The sequence below is a fragment of the Lynx canadensis genome, chromosome A1 (genome assembly GCF_007474595.2).
Source record: "Lynx canadensis isolate LIC74 chromosome A1, mLynCan4.pri.v2, whole genome shotgun sequence".
Lineage (NCBI taxonomy): Eukaryota > Metazoa > Chordata > Mammalia > Carnivora > Felidae > Lynx > Lynx canadensis.
This window is the reverse complement of record NC_044303.2, coordinates 101,694,140-101,711,952: the sequence shown is the minus strand read 5'-3', so window position 1 is coordinate 101,711,952 and position 17,813 is coordinate 101,694,140. Positions and strand designations below refer to the sequence as shown.

The following is a 17,813-nucleotide window of genomic DNA, read 5'->3' as shown; positions in this document are numbered from 1 at the left end:
AGTGCAATGAAGTTAAAAAAAAAAAAAGAGGAAAGAAAGAAAGAGAGAGAGAGAGAGAGAGAGAGAGAGAGAGAGAGAGAGAGAAAGAAAGAAAGACAGACAGACAGACAGACAGACATTCTAGGAAACAGAGTCTCTCCTATTTTAAGAAAAAGTGAAATAGGGGTGCCTGGGTGGCTCAGTCAGTTGAGCATGGGACTTCAGCTCAGGTCATGATCTCACAGTCCGTGGGTTTGAGCCCCGCATCGGGCTCTGTGCTGACAGCTCAGAGCCTGGAGACTGCTTCGGATTCCATGTCTCCCTCTCTCTCCCATGTCTCCCCTGCTTGTGCTCGTGCTCTGACTCTATCTCTCAAAAATAAACATTAAAAAAATTTTTTTCTTTTAAAGAAAGTGAAATAATTACTCATTCTTATTTGTTACCAATAATAAAATTCAAGCTTTCACGTAAAAACCGTATTTTGGCTAAATTCATTTCTGCCAGGATGACCTTTGAAAGCTTCCCAATACTAAAAAGAGAAAAACACATGGGGTGCCTGGGTGACTCAGTCAGTTAAGCATTGACTCTTGATTTCTGCTCAAGTCACGATCTCAAGGTTCATGCACTCACAATGCTGTGGAGCCTGCTTGAGACCCTGTCTTTCCTTCGATAGATAGATAGATAGATAGATAGAGATAGATATAGATAGATAAAAATTTTATTAATTAAAAAAATAAAAAGAGAAAAACACAGTACCTTTTTTCTGATGAAACTGTAGTGACAGTAATTATTATGACCTAATTGTTAGGTAATAAATATGGCCATATTTGAAAATCTGTTTCAGTAAACCAGTATGTTCCCAGTCACCAATGCATGTATTTACAAAATCATGCACAGGTAAATGATCTTGTTAAAGTACAAGGGATTTTAATGTAAGAAAGAGTAGGAAAAGTTGTTTTGTTTTGTTTTGTTTTGATGTCTACTAACTCTACACTGCAACTTTAAGAAACTATCACTGGTCAAGTTTTAGTATAGTATCAGAAGGGTATTTATAATTTAAAAGCTAATTAACCGAGATTTACAAAGTTGTGAGTTAAAAACTTGATTGGGGAGAACATGAATTGGGATGTTTTTGGAGGAAAAGTGCCCTAACGTTTTCAAAATAAGCAAATGTATGCATACAACTATGTTCAAGCTGCATGGTTGTTAACAGTGTAAAAAAAAAAAAAAAAAAAGCAACTGGGAACCACCTACACATTCATCAACCCCCCCACGAATTAAACCAATTATGTCATACGCATACTGTGGAACATAACACAACCTTTAACTACCTTTAGAGAAAACTGTGAAGGGCAAACTTCTGCTACTGTTATGATTCTAAAGTGATCAATTAATTTTGTTGTTTACAACAGCCATACATTACTTTTAAAATAAAATGTCTTTAACGAGTCATTAAACACACATATGCAAACATACTATTAGGAAAAACCACAAAGCTAACCGTGATTACTGGAAGCACAGTTGATTTCTCCTTGCATTTTTATATTTTTTTGAACTTTTCCAAACTGTTAAGAAGAACACATGCTATTTTTTGCAACCAGGAATAAAATGCTCATGATGTGGATTCTTCTGGGACCGTGAAGAAAAACTTGAATTGTTAAAAGATTTAGGCTACATTTATTTACTCCTCGAACTGTCACTGAGCGAGAAGTAGTTCTCAAAACAGTCTCCCCAACGCTGAAAGTTACATAGGTTTACCCCTACTCTTATCAACCATTAGCTTCATTCTGGAGCTCCTAGAAACAAAGCAAGGGATACCCGTTGGGACTCTGTGGCCCTGTAATCTAAGTTTGGCTTCCCCTGCCTTCCCACCACACCTCACTAACAAAAAGAACAGTTTCGAAGGCTCAGATTTACTCTGCCCCATTTTGAAATCTTCTAAGGCTGCATCTCAAAAATTTCTACTCTAGTTCTGCCATCCAAGCTGCCAACTTCTCTTCTGACCCAACCTTCCAATCTCCTCTTACCAAACTATCTCTAGTAAGCATGACGCGAAATTTCTAATTATTCACACACAATTTCTCCCAGATGAGGAAAGGCGTGCATAAGTAAATCTGCTCTGCTCTGCTTCAGATAAGCCAACTGGGCCGTGGGGAGGAGAAGTACTGCATACCAACCATGTACATTCAATCAAGCTATTTACATAAAACACCTTTGTATTTCTATAATAACACCATGACAAAGATCAGTAAAGGGACAAAAATTGCTTCAGGTTTCTCCAAAATTTCCTTTCTTTAATAGTTTCAAAGCGTTTCAAAAGAATGTATCTCTAACTTACCCAAGATGGCTAAATTCCATACACAGTATTACATTTCACTGAGCAAATTAGACACTGAGTTTTCAATTTGAATGAAAATACCTCAGCTTTATCACATAACATAATTTTACCTTCAAATATGAGTCAGCATAGATGGCGAATAATAAAAGATAATCAACTCTAAATGACTCCTTAAGATACATAAGGTTCTATAAACCAATGAGTGTAGAAACTTCTCAGGTAAGTATTAATAACGTATTTCAACATGAATCTCATGTCACTGAAGGACAAAATCAAAAGTTGTATTTTTTTTTTTTTGTAAATCAACAACATAAAGCAAACACTGTAAAGGTCAGACAAGAATTTCATTTCCCAGGACAAGTCTGGGCAGTTTTCTAACACTGAGCAAACAAATTAAATCGCTAGGAGTTAGGAAACATTGCAAATAAGAAACAGGGGCTGGGGAGTACCCTAAGCAAAAATAAAACACCACCACCACAGCCAATATGAGTATGGAAAGCAAGACCACAGGAAAGAGGGTTTCTGGAAGAAAGACAGGTAAAGGAAAAGAGGGCGCCAAAGGAGAGCATACAGGGCAGAAAGAAGGCTTAGCAGGAATAGTAAGAAAGGGGTTAAGTTACTAACCCCTTTATCAAAGTATCAAAGTATCTTGATCAAAGTATCTCGGGACTGAATCGCATGAATGCAATCCAACCGAAGGGCAAGAGCAAGCTTGGTCTTACAACCAGTGAATTTTCAAGTATAAACGTATATGTCACACAATTCTAAAATTACTTCTGAGACTACCATAAAGAGCCACCTATAAAGGGCCATCCACTGTGAATTTATGAATGTCAGTTCTGATAACTTCCAATATCATTGATGCTTACTGGCAGCCCTCATTTTCAAGACAAGTATACTTTTTTTTCTTCAAGAGAATTTGAAGAATGGGCAAGAATACAAAATTCACATATTATTTGAAAATACAATCTCACCCACAGTTTCCCAAAATTAATTTCATTAAACACTTCACTATTTTATAGTTCAGCTATTTCCATGACAAAACAATATTAATTAATTCAAGTCACAACATTAGGAGGTCTAACAAACACTCTTAAAGACTGCGTAGTACTTCGTGCCACGCGGTCAAGTATTTCAGTTCCCTCTAGTTGGGTGACAGTGTAGCCTGTCATTAAAAGAAGGAATATCATGACGTTTCTTTCCATTTTCCATTTTCATATTGTTCATCTAGGAAGGATCAGAGCAAAAGCATTCAGGCTCTGACTGGGAAATTTCAACCCCACAGAGGTGACTAAGAAAACCTAAAATCTGATTAGAAATACTATAGAGAATTATCACATAGAAAACTTCCTTTTCCAAAGAAGTTTTACTTTAAGGCATTCTTAACCTTTAAGATAAAGGCTTCTATCTCAAGTCAGTAGCTCTCGACATGTGGTTTGGAGATACGTGGGGGAATGGATGGGTGGTCCACGAAACCCTTTCAGGTCACTGACATCGAAATTATTTTTATAATAATACTAAGATGTCATTTACCTTTTTCACTCTCATTCTCTCACAAGCGAACAGGCTAATTTTGCAGAGACTATATGACATGCGATATGGCAACAGACTGAATAACGATGATGATAGGAGAATCTAGCTGTGTTCTCATAAGCCAGATATTAAAGAATTGTGCAAATTTGTAAAACAAGGGCACTTTTCTCACAGTTTTTTGATTTGGAAAATATGGTTAGTTGGGATTTTAAGACATTAGTGCCATTTTAAAATGAATTAATATACCAGTGTTTTTATATTTGTTTTAATTTCTCATGTGGTAAATAATAGCTCTAACTCACAACAACTAAAGTTCTTTGGGATCTTCAAGAAGTTTCAATTGTAGGGGCGCCTGGGTGGCGAAGTCGGTTAAGCGTCCGACTTCAGCCAGGTCACGATCTCGCGGTCCGTGAGTTCGAGCCCCGCGTCGGGCTCTGGGCTGATGGCTCAGAGCCTGGAGCCTGTTTCCCATTCTGTGTCTCCCTCTCTCTCTGCCCCTCCCCCGTTCATGCTCTGTCTCTCTCTGTCCCAAAAATAAATAAACGTTGAAAAAAAAAAAAATTTAAAAAAAAAAGAAGTTTCAATTGTAAAAAAGGATCCTGAGACCCAAAAGTTTGAGAATCGCTGACCCAACTGAACACCAAGCTCTGATCTGAAGGGCAGGTGCAATGAGTTCCAGACTTGGCCAAGAGTGGTTCCATTAAATACCACAGCACCCAGCACCCACATTTAGTAATAAAATTCTAGTAATAAACCCCAAATAAAATAAGGCCACCGCACTGTAAAGAGAAAAAAAAAAAAAAAATAGTCCCTTCTGTGACAATTCTATTTACAAATTCTGACATTATTCAAAATGTTAAAGAACATTAAAAAAAAAATAACACCTACAAACAAGTATTTTTCATTATATTGAATATTGAATGTTATATGAATAATGAATAAAATCACATTCATTATGTTATATTTTATTATTCATTATTCACTTATTATCCTCTGGGCCTAAATAATTAAGGAAAAAAATAAGATGTCTGTATCATTTTCACCTCCAACCTTCCAGTTTACAAACTTTTTTCTCACCATGTGCTACTTTATATTTAAATCAAAAATAAAAATGAAGGGGCACCTGGGTGGCTCTGTCGGTTAAGCATCCGATGTTGGCTCAGGTCACAATCTCAAGGTTCGTGGGTTTGAGCCCCGTGCAGGCTCTGTGCTGACAGCTCAGGGCCTGGAGCCTGCTTCAAATCCTGTGTCTCCCTCTCTCTGCCCCTCCCCCTCTCACACTCTGTCTCTCTCTCAAACATAAGCAAACATTTAAAAAAAGGAAATAAAAAAATCATCCTATTGTTTTTAATGGCTTTGCATTTTCAATCTTTTACTCTTACGTAGAGAAATTTAAAAATGAGGCTCTATCGTAGAAAATTAAACCCATCACCATTTAGTCCTACCCTATTCCAAGGTACGGATTTATTTAAAATTCTTATGTGCTTAATTTATCACTAAAAATGCTCTAATTACCACACACCATACAACCACCCTAATACCTGCACCAGGTAAACCAAACTGAAACCACTATCAGTTAGCCCTTCTTTCTTACACTGATAATGCAGAGTATTCTTTACAAATAGACCTTCTCCATCAACTATAATGACTTTAACACAAAAACTGTGTACGCTTCTACGCAAAGTAGCAATGTACATATGCAGTCATGTACAAATCGGTAAAAGTTCAGCAATGCGTAACTTACAGAAATTCCCATACAGAGAAGCCTCTACAGGGAACAGAAGTATTACGTGCACTTAAGATGTCTTCTGAAATCAAGCAAGCAGAGACAGAGAAGGGAACTCTCAGAAGCTGCTACGTCGACTGTCCCCTACGTGAGCTGAGATGACGTCTACTCTAACCACTGACCCACCGCTAGAGTGTTCTTCACGATTTTCATTAATACCAAAATACAACAGGCGATGTTCTCATTAGTTTATTCACTTAACTGCCATGGTTTTTTACAATGTTCTCTTTGTTTTCTCAGACACGAGATTACACAGAAAGAGGAAAATTTCTTAAATTTCTTGAAAACAGACAAACTCTAAGAATCAGGCTTTTAAAGAATTAAAGGAATTTTAGATATTAACCAATGTAGATAGCCAGGTTTCAAGGTCTGACCCTAATACAACCTTTCTTAAAAGTACTATGATCGGGGCGCCTGGGTGGCGCAGTCGGTTAAGCGTCCGACTTCAGCCAGGTCACGATCTCGCGGTCCATGAGTTCGAGCCCTGTGTCGGGCTCTGGGCTGATGGCTCAGAGCCTGGAGCCTGTTTCCAATTCTGTGTCTCCCTCTCTCTCTGCCCCTCACCCGTTCATGCTCTGTCTCTCTCTGTCCCAAAAATAAATAAACGTTGAAAAAAATAAAAATAAAAAAAAAAAGTACTATGATCAAATGTCCATACATTATGGAATCACCAACAGTCTTTTAGCTAGCAGACAGACCCTATAAATAGTTTGGAAAAGGATGTGCAAATGGAGGCATCTATACACCAGAGCAAAACACAGAGGGCACATCTAAATCCTGACTTAACAAGGCACAAACAGAGAAGGCACAGGGGTCAGTATAAGGCAGGAAAACAAGCCTTTTAAAGTAACAGCTCTCAGAAGGCGGTATTATGAAGAGGTATAATTTTGAAACAGCCACCGATGCCATTATCAAATTACTGTTTAGAACTACACAGTTCAGGGCACATCAAAAGTCAAGACACTAACTTAGAAACGATGATTTAACATAAGCATAGTCTCAAATAGTATATTTAATATCATCTCTATACTTACAGAGTTGCCAACAACAGTAATTTATAACAGAAAAAAAGATTATTCTACTTCTTTTGGGAAGTAACAGTTTATGACAAAATAAGGTTATTTTACCATTATAAAGGTATCAGTTAATAGAGAAATTCTGAGGAACAAATAATTGCAACGTTTCCCCCAACATAGCTCATTAAAACCAACTGACGGAAGGAAATAACATAAAGAAGCAATACTCAGAATCACTGTTCATCAAAGGAAATCTCTCCATCAATTTCAAAATATACTCCAGGCATTCTCATAAAGTATCAACAATTCAACTGAACTTTTTCTCAAATAAATAAAAAAATAAATTATTCAAATGATTAAAAACCTATGCTTCTCTGGAAAGTGATTATTTTTAGATGGCTGAATGGTACAGTTCAGTTAATTAGCTAACGATCTGCATATCTCCTTGGTTTACCATTTCCATTCATTTAAAGAATACTTATCATTGATTTTTTCCTTCTGTTTCTAGATCCCTAAAATGAGGAATTAAAATTACCTAATTAGAGAAAAATTCAAATGAAATAAACTTAAAAAAATTTTTTTGAAACTGTATGGCTATGTTTCTATATCAGAAATGAAACTCAAAATTTAATAACATAACAATCTTTTATAATATTGGAATATCAAACTTTCAACATCAATCATACAAGTTTAAAAAAGCTACAGGAAATTTTGGACATCACATAACTTCACATCTTATGAGAAAAAACAGTCTTTCTCATTTAAGAATTTATCATTTCAACCATTTACCAAGGACCTACAATTGTCAAGCATTTTGCTCAGTTTCAAGGATAAAAAAGCAAATATAGCATTTCACTGCCCTCAAAGAGTTCATAGGTCAGTGGAAGAGACAGACACAAGCAAATAATCACATCACATAATACGATACAAAACTAAAGACACGTTCAAAATAATTTCAGGTCAAAAAATAAGCATTTCTGGAGAGAAACCGAGGTCAGAAAATGCATTGCAAAAGAGGTGACATTTAGCGAGGGCCTGAAGAAAGAAGGAATTCATTGAGAAAGAAAGACATTCCACAAAGGAGAATACAGGCAGATGAAAATAATAAGATCTATTCAAGGAAGAGTACGTTCAGTGCAACCAAAAAGTGGATTAGTAGAAAAGAGAAAAAAGTTCGGACTTTACACTAAATGATACGACAGAATTCTGTGATCGTCCCAAAAGGCTTAAATCAAAGACAACTAACATTCTCAATTGGAATGGGTGTGCCACTAACGGAACTAGATAATCCAGAAGAGCAAACAGTTCTCTGGAAAGAGAGAAAAATCACTGGAAAAGGAGAAAAGAAGGGAGGGACTGAAAATCTACATATAAAAAATATCTGATTCCACTATGGATATACAGGTGTGAGTAGATTTTAAGAATGGAAGCAGGAGATAAAGAATTAAAAGTTATCCTTATTTAGAAAGCAATTTCATCCTTTTCTCCCTCCCTCCTGTTACAAAAACTTCCAGGATCGTAAGGATGAAAGCCACATACGAAACACAGGAGCAGGAAGCTCACGAGAGTAGATTCCTCACTTTTGGGAAGCTGTATCAACCTCAGAATCGTCTACCTCCAACTCTTCGTTTATTTTCCCTCACAGAACATCCCCTGACTTGTTTAAACTACTGTCGTCATGATTTTTGTTATCGACTGTCAAATTCATTCGTGCCCAATGCAGGGGTCAGCATGGTTTCCTCCCCGTTCCTCTTCTCACGTGACACTCTACCCGAGCGGGAGACCTCATCCATTCCCTTGGCTTTAGATACCACCTACGTGCTGATGACTGCTAAATCTCAACCCTCATTTTACCCAATAAATGCTGAGTGTCTGTGACAAAATAAGGCTATTCGATACATTACATTTTCGCTACCGCAGAAAGTGATAATGGTATAAAACAATATTCTAATCCCATGGAAAGCTGAGTAGTAACCTGTCAGCCGTACACACTGCAGTCAAGTGGTACAGTCCCACTGTATGTACAGAACAGATTCAGTGAACAAATAATAGAGAAAAGAGGGATGTTTTCAGGGAAACTAGAGAAAGAGAAAGACTTACCGGAGGCTCAAAATCCAGACAGGCAGAACTAGATACGTTATAGATGTTTTCACATCTCACTAAGTGATTCTGAGTAAATCCACCTTTTGACTTCTGCTTTTACTGTGGTAAGGCATATATAATATAAAATTTGTTCTTTTTAGCCATTTTTTAAGTATACGGTTCAGGGCCGTGAGGTAAATATTCACAAGTACTGTGGAACCACCATCACTGTCCATCTCCAGAACTTTCTCATCACCTCATACTGAAACTCCATACCCATTAAATAATATTTTCCCATTCCCCCATCCCTCAGTCCCTGGCAACCACCATTCTGCTGTCTGTCTCTATGAACCTGACTCTCTAGGTACTTCAAATACGCGAAGTCATACGGTAAATACTTAAAATCCTTAATACTTAAAATCCTTTTGTGACAAGCTTATTTTGTTTAGCCTAATGTCCTCAAGGCTCATCTATCTCGTAGCATGTGTCCAAACACACCACATTTCATTCATCCAGTGATGGACACTTAGGCTGTTTCCGCCCTTTGGCTATCGCGAATAATGCTATGAACGTAGGGGTACAAATCTCTGTTAGCATGCAATCTCTGGCATATATAACAAGAAGGAGAATTGCTGCATCAGATGGGAATTCCATCCTTAATTTTTTTTGAGGACCAGTCATACTATTTTCCATATCGTCTGCAGCTGTACCATTTTACATTCCCACCGGCAACGCATGAAGATTTCATGTTTCCACATTCACACCAACACTTGTTTACAGGTCTTTGTTTCTCATTTGTTTGATAAGAGCCATTCTATGGGTGTGGAGTGGTCTATCTTTGTAGTTTTGATTTACGTTTCCCTAATGATTAGTGACACTGAGCATCTTTTCAGCTGTTTATTGGCCACCTGTGTATCTTTGGAGAAATGTCTACTCAAGCCCTTTACCCACTTTTGAACTGGATTGTTTGTATTCTGGTGGTCAAGTTTTAGGAGTTCTTTAAACAGTCTGGATATTGAGTTAATAACCTATTTTTAAAGAGAACACTAACAAGCAAGCTACTACTCAAATAAAATACCATGAGGGAGTTAAATTACTTTGAATGGCTCATTTTTGATTAAGAGGAGTCTGAAAAGATAATCAAGTATCAATTCCAAAATCAAACTATTTTAAAATCATGGGTCTCTCCCCAAACAATTAAACTTTAGTTTTTCTACAGAGCTCACATGTGCACTCAAAGATGTTTTTAAAATTCGTGGCTGATAAAATACTACCTAGGAACCAAAACTCACATGATTCACATAAATCGCTCAAGAATATTCCTATTTGTCAGCTTCATGCAATACCACTCAGATTTCAACCTATGTAAATGCTACGCCATGGAGCACAGGGGACACCCTGATATATACAGACTGTGCGGAACATGGTAGCCCCTGCTCACTGTGGAACACTGCAGTCCTTTGGCATTCAAGTGGTAGAGACATAGGTTTCATTTTTATTACTACTCTGACATAATTTCTAAAGGTAAAAAAGGCAAAGAATATAATAATAAAAGGGTGCCTCTGGTATTCAATTCAATGACTCCCTGCACTCTAAAGTGACTTATTCATTCTTACCTAATTAAAGTGTTCAATCCTATTTTTCCAAATGATAGTTTTACTACTTAAGTAATGATAGATCTATTGTCTTTATTGGCCCAGCATCCAATCTTCCTTCTGATTAACACCTCAGCTTTGCATTCGGCAACCACCTCACCCCATTCTCAGTCCCTGAGTTTCAGGTAGCTCCTGAAATGAGCATAAGATCTAAGTCTGGGAAATCAAATTCATAGTGATTAGAATAAAGAAAGGCACAGGACACAAAATAAGACAGATTCAGTCCTAAATCTTCTGCTAGAATTCTTAGGAAAGGAATGCTATTATAATTGCTAAGTTAGGCTAATGGTAGTCACCTCTGCTATCTCATAAAAAGAGCCAAGCAGAAAATGAAGCTTCCACACACACAAAAAGGCAGAGCACAGACACAAACTCACGAATGTCCCAGATCAAAGTATTTCAAGTCCTGGACACAATAATGTCTTAATGTATTGGTCCCTTCCCTGAATTTCCAAGATATGAGCCAATAAAGCCTTTTGTCCCCCCCACCACTTCGCTTCTTAGGGCTTTCTATCACACTTGCTAGTCCTAACTAATACGTACAGCTTCACTTAGAATTAGTTTTATCTTCCTATTCTTTAAATCCCGCAGTCATCAGTGAAAATTTTGATAACTCCTGGAGGACTATTTGTATCAGACTTAAAAATGCATTACAAGAAGCCAATAGTGATAAAAACATTAATACAAAATGTCAACTCATCGTCCCCATAATGACTACTCATTTGAAAAGTATGCTCTTAGAAAAAAAGAATGTGCAACATGAATAATGTGTTAAGAAGTGCTCAACTCTATCAACTAAAATGTAAACACGTGCGTACAAAAAGACACATGGGGAGAAAAAACCACATTCTACTAAATCCAGGGCAACAAAATATCCCTACCTGGTAAGAAACCACACATACAAGAATCATTATAGTTAGCAGAATAGATGTGAACAGAGAAAGTATAGCTGTGAGAAGCTTCTCCATAAAGGAAATGCAACATACTATAGGAAAATTTCTCATTACTTTTTTCCAACAGCAAAAAATAATCCATTCTCACTAATTTTAGACTTTCTATAAAAATACACCTGTATTAATTTCCTACAGCCAATATAATTATTGCATGCTTGTGGCTTAAAAGAGAAATTTATTTGGTCACAGATCTGGAGGCCAGAAATCCGAAATCTGTCTCGCCAGGTTGAATCCAGGTGTTAGCAGGGGCGCATCCCCGCTGGAGGTTCAAGGGAGAATCCTAGAAGGCTGTTCCAGGTTTTCGTGGCTGCCAGCATTCCCTGCTTCTGGCTCTATCACTCTAATCTCTGCCTCTGTAGCCACTTAGCCTTTTCCTCTTCTATGTATGTAAAATGTCCCTCTGCCTCTGGTTCACAAGGACATTTATGACTGTGTTCAGGGCCATGGAGATAATCCAGAATAATCTACCCATCGCAAGATCCTTAACTTCATCATTCCTGCAGAGGTGAACTTACAGGTTCCAAGGATTATGATATGGATCTCTTCTCTGGGACCATTTTTCAGCCTACCACTATGTGCTAAGCCATTTTAATAAGTGTGATGTCACCAAAAAGGCTAAGGATATTAGCTATACGCAGCTTGTATTCTCAAATTAAATTTTTTTCACAATGTTCTCTATTCATATTAGCACCAACACAGTCAGCTCCAAAAATGTCGTAAGTAAAATAACAAGAGAACATTAACAGTCTAGTAAGGAAGTGTCTCGTAAGCATAGCCTTAAGAAGTGATTCATTTTCACCAAATTTAAAATACTATTCTTTGAAACCAAAGAGTTATTAATCATGACAACTCATTTTATTACAAATTTAAAAATTAATGTAAGACTTTACCTCCAGATCCTAGCTGCTTGTAGAATCTGTATTCCAAATGTAGCTGTGGTGCTCTGGATTTCATGGGCTCCTAATTAAAAAATCAACAAAAATAACAAAAAAATATTTAAGTTACTAAAAGATCACTAAGTCCCTATTCGAAACGTTCCAAATCTTGGTACCAACTCTTACATACTTGAACATTCTACTAGGCAGCTTTTTCTAAAGTTAGAACCAAATAAAAATGAACTTTGCATTCAATTAAAATCAATTGATGCCATACATGTACATAAGGTTAAGCGGCTATTAGATGAGGCAGTAAGGAAATCTATGTTTGACTCTTTGACCCTAAAGGAAAATAGACTCTGAACATTCACGACTAGGGAAATGGTAGCCCTTACTCTTTCTCCTGTTCCCGGGAATTCACCTCTGAACTGTGTATTTCTCACGTAATGCTTCTAGGGTTAAAGGGAACTATAGACAAGTAAGAAAGAACAAGGGTGAAAATATCAAACTTTCCACAGGAGCGATAATATATTTTTAAATTTTTTTAGCTACGGTATAGCTTATAATAAAACACACCATTTGTGAGCATTAGGTCCGAGAGCTTAGTTAACTATACATACTCCTGCAACCACCACCTCAAAAAACCTCTAGAACATTCCCATCATCCCTCCCTCAGACGTAATCACTTTTGGACTTCTGTCACCTTTGGATGAGTTTTGTCTGTTGTTGGATTTGATATAAATGACATTATGTTTTATATGTGTCTGGTTTTTTTCACTCAACATAATGTTTTTGAGACTTTACACACAGAGAAACAACGTAAGCAGAAGCAACAGAAATTTTAGACATAAGAAATAAATAATAAAGGTATGAAAACATCTGCAGGACACTACAAAGCAGAGTAACAGGAAATCTGTACCAGACCCAATAGTAAAGTATAACAAAGTAACAAGATTTGAAGAAAATCAACAGAATCTCAAAAATATTTTTAAAGCTTCCATAACCGAAATAATAAACTCAGTCTGCCAGCAGATTAATACAACAGAAGAGAGAAGTAGGAAACTCGAAGATACACGGAAAAACATCTACAGAACTAAAACATGATGTAGAATGCATCTATGTAAATCATATGGAATGCAATATGAAAGAAGAAAAATGGAAAATACACATACACACACACACACACAAACACACACGCACACACACACACAAACCATGAGAGATCTGGACAATACAATGAAAAGGTCTAACAGACATTTGATAAGAGTCTCAGGACGAAAGAAGAGAGACAAGGGAGCAGAGGCAGTTAAGTGAAGAAACAATTGCTGTGAATCTGCAAGAACTGAATGAAACACAACAAACCACAGATTCAGGAGGAATATGGATCCCAAACAGAATAACTAAAAACAAGGCTATCTCAAAACATAGCGTCACGAAAACTATGACCCATGACAAACACTTCAGACCAGGAATGATTAAAATCCCAAGGGAAAAATTATAGTCCTAAAGATTGTCGTAAGAGAAAACCAACAGCTTAGCTGTTGAGAGGCAGGACAGACACGAAAAAGCACAGACACTAAAACTAAAGCGTCCAGAGTCAGAATCCTGAATCCACTAGTTACTAGCTGAGTAGACTCTGGCCAATTACCAACCTTATTGTACTTTTCAGTTTCCTCCTCTATAAAAGAGGAATAAAACTTTATCTTTCTTCATTATACATATATGCATATATTTATTCCTATTTTATATATATATGTATACACATTTATATACATGACTGAAAACAGTGCCCTCCACAAAGTGAGTGCTATCATAACTATAAATTCTTCAGTTAACTATACAGAAGTATGTAACTATAAGATGTAACGAAAGATGCCCACGTATGCAATCACCAATGAAATTAAACACCATAACTTATTCAATCACTCAAACTCCCCTGGTAAAAACAGAAACTCAGATCTAATTTAGGTGAGTCAGTTCAGCTTGATTCCAGTACTTTACCAGCAGTAAAATTTTATTATACCACCATATAACAAAAGTCACCTCATCACACGTTGACATTTTCATGATTCATTAGCAACAGGTTATTATAGAAGTGCAAATAACAACATATAAGGGTGCCAGGTGAGGTCAAATTAACAACTTACCCTGAAACAAACTACCCATCTGAACTAGCATAACATTAAATGAACGTAAAAATCTTTCTAAGAGATAGCAGAGCTGAAGTCATCAGTGAAATATGCTCTCTCAACACCACCGTTATCAAAATGCCCCTATTTCTACCAAACTAGAGAAATCAGATAGCATTGAAAGCATCCAAACTTAACATTTTCAAGTGATTACTTTTAAAGCAGCTTCTGAAGAAAACTGGGATCTGTTTTAAAGATACAAGATATACAAATAAAACACAGAAGGATATTTTATACATATTTTATATACATAAATATTTAACGAAGTAAGTACCAAACTATGGTCCAGTCGTTCGTGTGAAACGTTTTCTGTTCTACCAAATAGATTTTTGGATCAAGTGGAGGCGAAGACGACGCTGTGTAGCATACTTCAACCTCAAAATACGAAAAAAAGAGCCCCCAAAATTGCCAGTTTTACAAAAAAACACTATTATTATATGTAGTGCTGACCACTGTGCTTTAAAAGGGGGCACATCACACCAGAGAATGACTGTCCACAAAAAAAGGAAGGAGGAAAGAAACGAGGGGAGAGTGACACAGCACGAAGATAAACTAAAGAGAGTTGTACACACACGTGTATACATAAGAAGGCTGGAACATGACAGACTGATTGTTTACTAAGGCCCCAATGGTGCCAACAGCGTCAACAAGCCCCAAATCTGAACAGAACAGGACCCGCGGGTCACCAATTAGTGACTGAAACAGACCAGGAAAGGACAGTCTAGAGCAGTGGCTCCTGTTTTGACACAATGGTTTCCGTGTCTCAGGGCATCAGGGAGCATCGTTCGCAGGCCCCAGGGAGCGGAGCAGCTCACCACAGGCTGCTGCAGCAGTTATCTGGGCGTTGCTACATTCCTATTCTTGCGGGCCACCCCCACTCTCAACACCACACATTGTCTAGGTCCTAGACCGGTGGCCTAGAACATGGAAAAAGGAAGAATTCCAAAGAAATGAAAGTCAGCAATGCCCTTTCAAACACTGTCCAGCCCCTGCATCCTGGGCCTCCCTATTCTGATTCATACAGACTAACTCCCCTTGTTCTGATTTCATGCTCGGAAGGGAACCCTGTAATTTTAAGTTGCTTTCTCCGTAGATCAGCCTACAGAAAGCAAACATATCGTTTATACTGAGTTGGGCATTGTGGACATTAATGGCAAGATACCTCGTTTGAAATTAGAAGTTAACGCTTCCAAGTATTTACATCTCTGAAAGCCTGACTGATTGTGTGAACTGAATGATTACTGGGGAACTGAATGATTACTGTGTGAACTGAATGATTACTGTGCATCTACCTTTAATTAACAGGGACAATGTGAAGAGAGACCCAACCAGATTTGCCATCATAAAACCAAGGGCCAGACCTTAAACCAAGGTGAACTCATCTAGGTCAAGGCCAGCCCCAAACTACATGTCAGTCAGCCAGCCAGTCTCTCCTGGGGCTCTAACAACCTACTGTGCATCTTTACTTCCCAGTGAAAATACACAGCACTCGTTACCGTGAAACTTGGTCTACACTCCCTGAGACACTTCACATTGAGTAGTACGGTTTTCTACCTCATCCCCAAAGTTTTTCTGTTTCTCTCTATAGCCTCTTCTTCTAATTCTCTCTCCTGATTTATTAATCTCACATTACCCCAGTAACAGTGGTTATTTTGGCAGAGGCAAGATTGACAATGGCAGGCAGACTGGAAAAACCAAGCCAGGCTTAGCCTCAGGGAAACCTGGCTGGCAAGACGGAGAGAAAAGTGGTGCCTGAACAAAGTTGTGTCTTCTAAAAGTTCCCAGATCTCCAGTCTTGCAGAACAGAGCTGCCTTACAGCTGTCAGAGATGGCACACTGAGGACCTGAGAGTGGTTCCATGGGAGTTTGCTTTCCCTGCTAGCTTCCTCACACATCAGTAATTTCTGAACCCCTGAAGGTCAACTAATAGCCACTTTTACCATATTCAAAATATCAACGGAAAAAAAGATACTGGAAGCTACCTGGAAGGACATTGTCAAATTTTTTTTATGTTTATTTTTGAGGGGGGGGGGAAAGGCAGCAGGAGAGGGGGACAAGGGACCTGCTTCAGCAGAGAGGGACCTCTCTCTCAGCAGAGAGCCCAATGCAGGGCTCGAACTCACGACCTGAGCCCAAGTTGGATGCTTAACCGACTGAAGCACCCAGGCACCCCAGGAAAGAGGGTAATCCAGAATACTAAGGACACATTTGTCCAAATACTTGAATCATTAAGAGAAATTTTGCTTTCTAGTTTTTCTCTAATTAAAAACACCAACGGGCCAGTTTCTTTAAATTACAAATTGTGCCAAAACTCAAAAATTAAATTCTATGATATCAAAGTAAAGGGATCGAGTTTTCACGGCATGGAAAATACAGACATTTACACATTGTCATATACTTGAGAGGCATGTGGATGCTAAGAGCTTAATCACACACAAAAAAAACCAGTTATGCATATCATTTTCCCAATAAACACTCAAGTTATAAATGATATGAAACCAAAAAAGTAATTAAAATGTAAACTAATCATCAAAGAAAAACAGGAAAATAATTAAGGGAAAAAAAAAGAAACATAAACTTACCAGTTTAATTGCCACATATTCATTTGTATATAAATTTTTCCCTTGAAAAAGAAAGAAGAAAGGTCAGATTGTATCAATAATTGATTTTTAAAGGTACGTTATGTAAAACTCTACTCTGGGTGAAAAAAAAAGCACTAATACATTTAAATGAAGCAAAGGTTTTTGCTCATATGTCATCTAGTAAATATATTATACACACAGGAAACTCTGGAATATATTAAAAATGAAATAAAGTAAGAAACATATTATTTAATAATTGACTCTGACAAACTAGCTAATGACTTTGAGGGGGAAATGGGTTTATTAGCACCCTACCTTACCCATATTAAATGCTGAACATTTAAAAACTTAGATATAAACCATAAAACAAGAAAAAATGCTTACCACCCAATATATGAAAGTCTTTATGGGCATTTTAAAAGGTGGGAAAAGGTAAAAAGAAGATTTTATACAGACTGGAAACCATAAAATATATTAAACGTCTCTATCTGTATATTGAAAAACATTTACCATATACAAAGAACAGGTAACTGACAAACCAAAATAAAGACTCAGTATCTATAACATGTAAAGAATTCAAATGAACTACAGTAATCTTTGGCATTGCCAATGGAAAATAATCTAGAAAATTCCATTGGGTCAGTCAGCATCTGTAGCCCAAGTGAAGTAGTACAGAAAAACTTAGAAGCAATAAGTATACAAAGACAATCTAATACCTAAATTAAAGTGTTTCTTCACAAGCACAGGAAAAAGAACAAAAATAGCATGTGATTTCTGAATTTCCAGTATTTTTTCAATAGGCATTCATTATTTTTATAATGAGAA

General features: G+C 37.2%; 1 protein-coding gene across 7 annotated transcripts in view; it reads right to left on the bottom strand.

Moving 5' to 3' along the window:
* The window catches only part of CSNK1G3 (casein kinase 1 gamma 3), a 105,890-nt gene that overhangs the window by 49,763 nt on the left and 38,314 nt on the right, over positions 1 to 17,813 (bottom strand). For all 7 annotated transcript variants that reach the window (XM_032592728.1, XM_030317156.1, XM_030317157.1 and 4 more), the window contains exons 3-4: positions 16,989 to 17,029; positions 12,233 to 12,302 (exon numbers count right to left, since the gene is read on the bottom strand). In XM_032592728.1, coding sequence (XP_032448619.1) covers positions 12,233 to 12,302; positions 16,989 to 17,029 — 111 coding nt within the window. The remainder of the gene's footprint in view (positions 1 to 12,232; positions 12,303 to 16,988; positions 17,030 to 17,813) is intronic.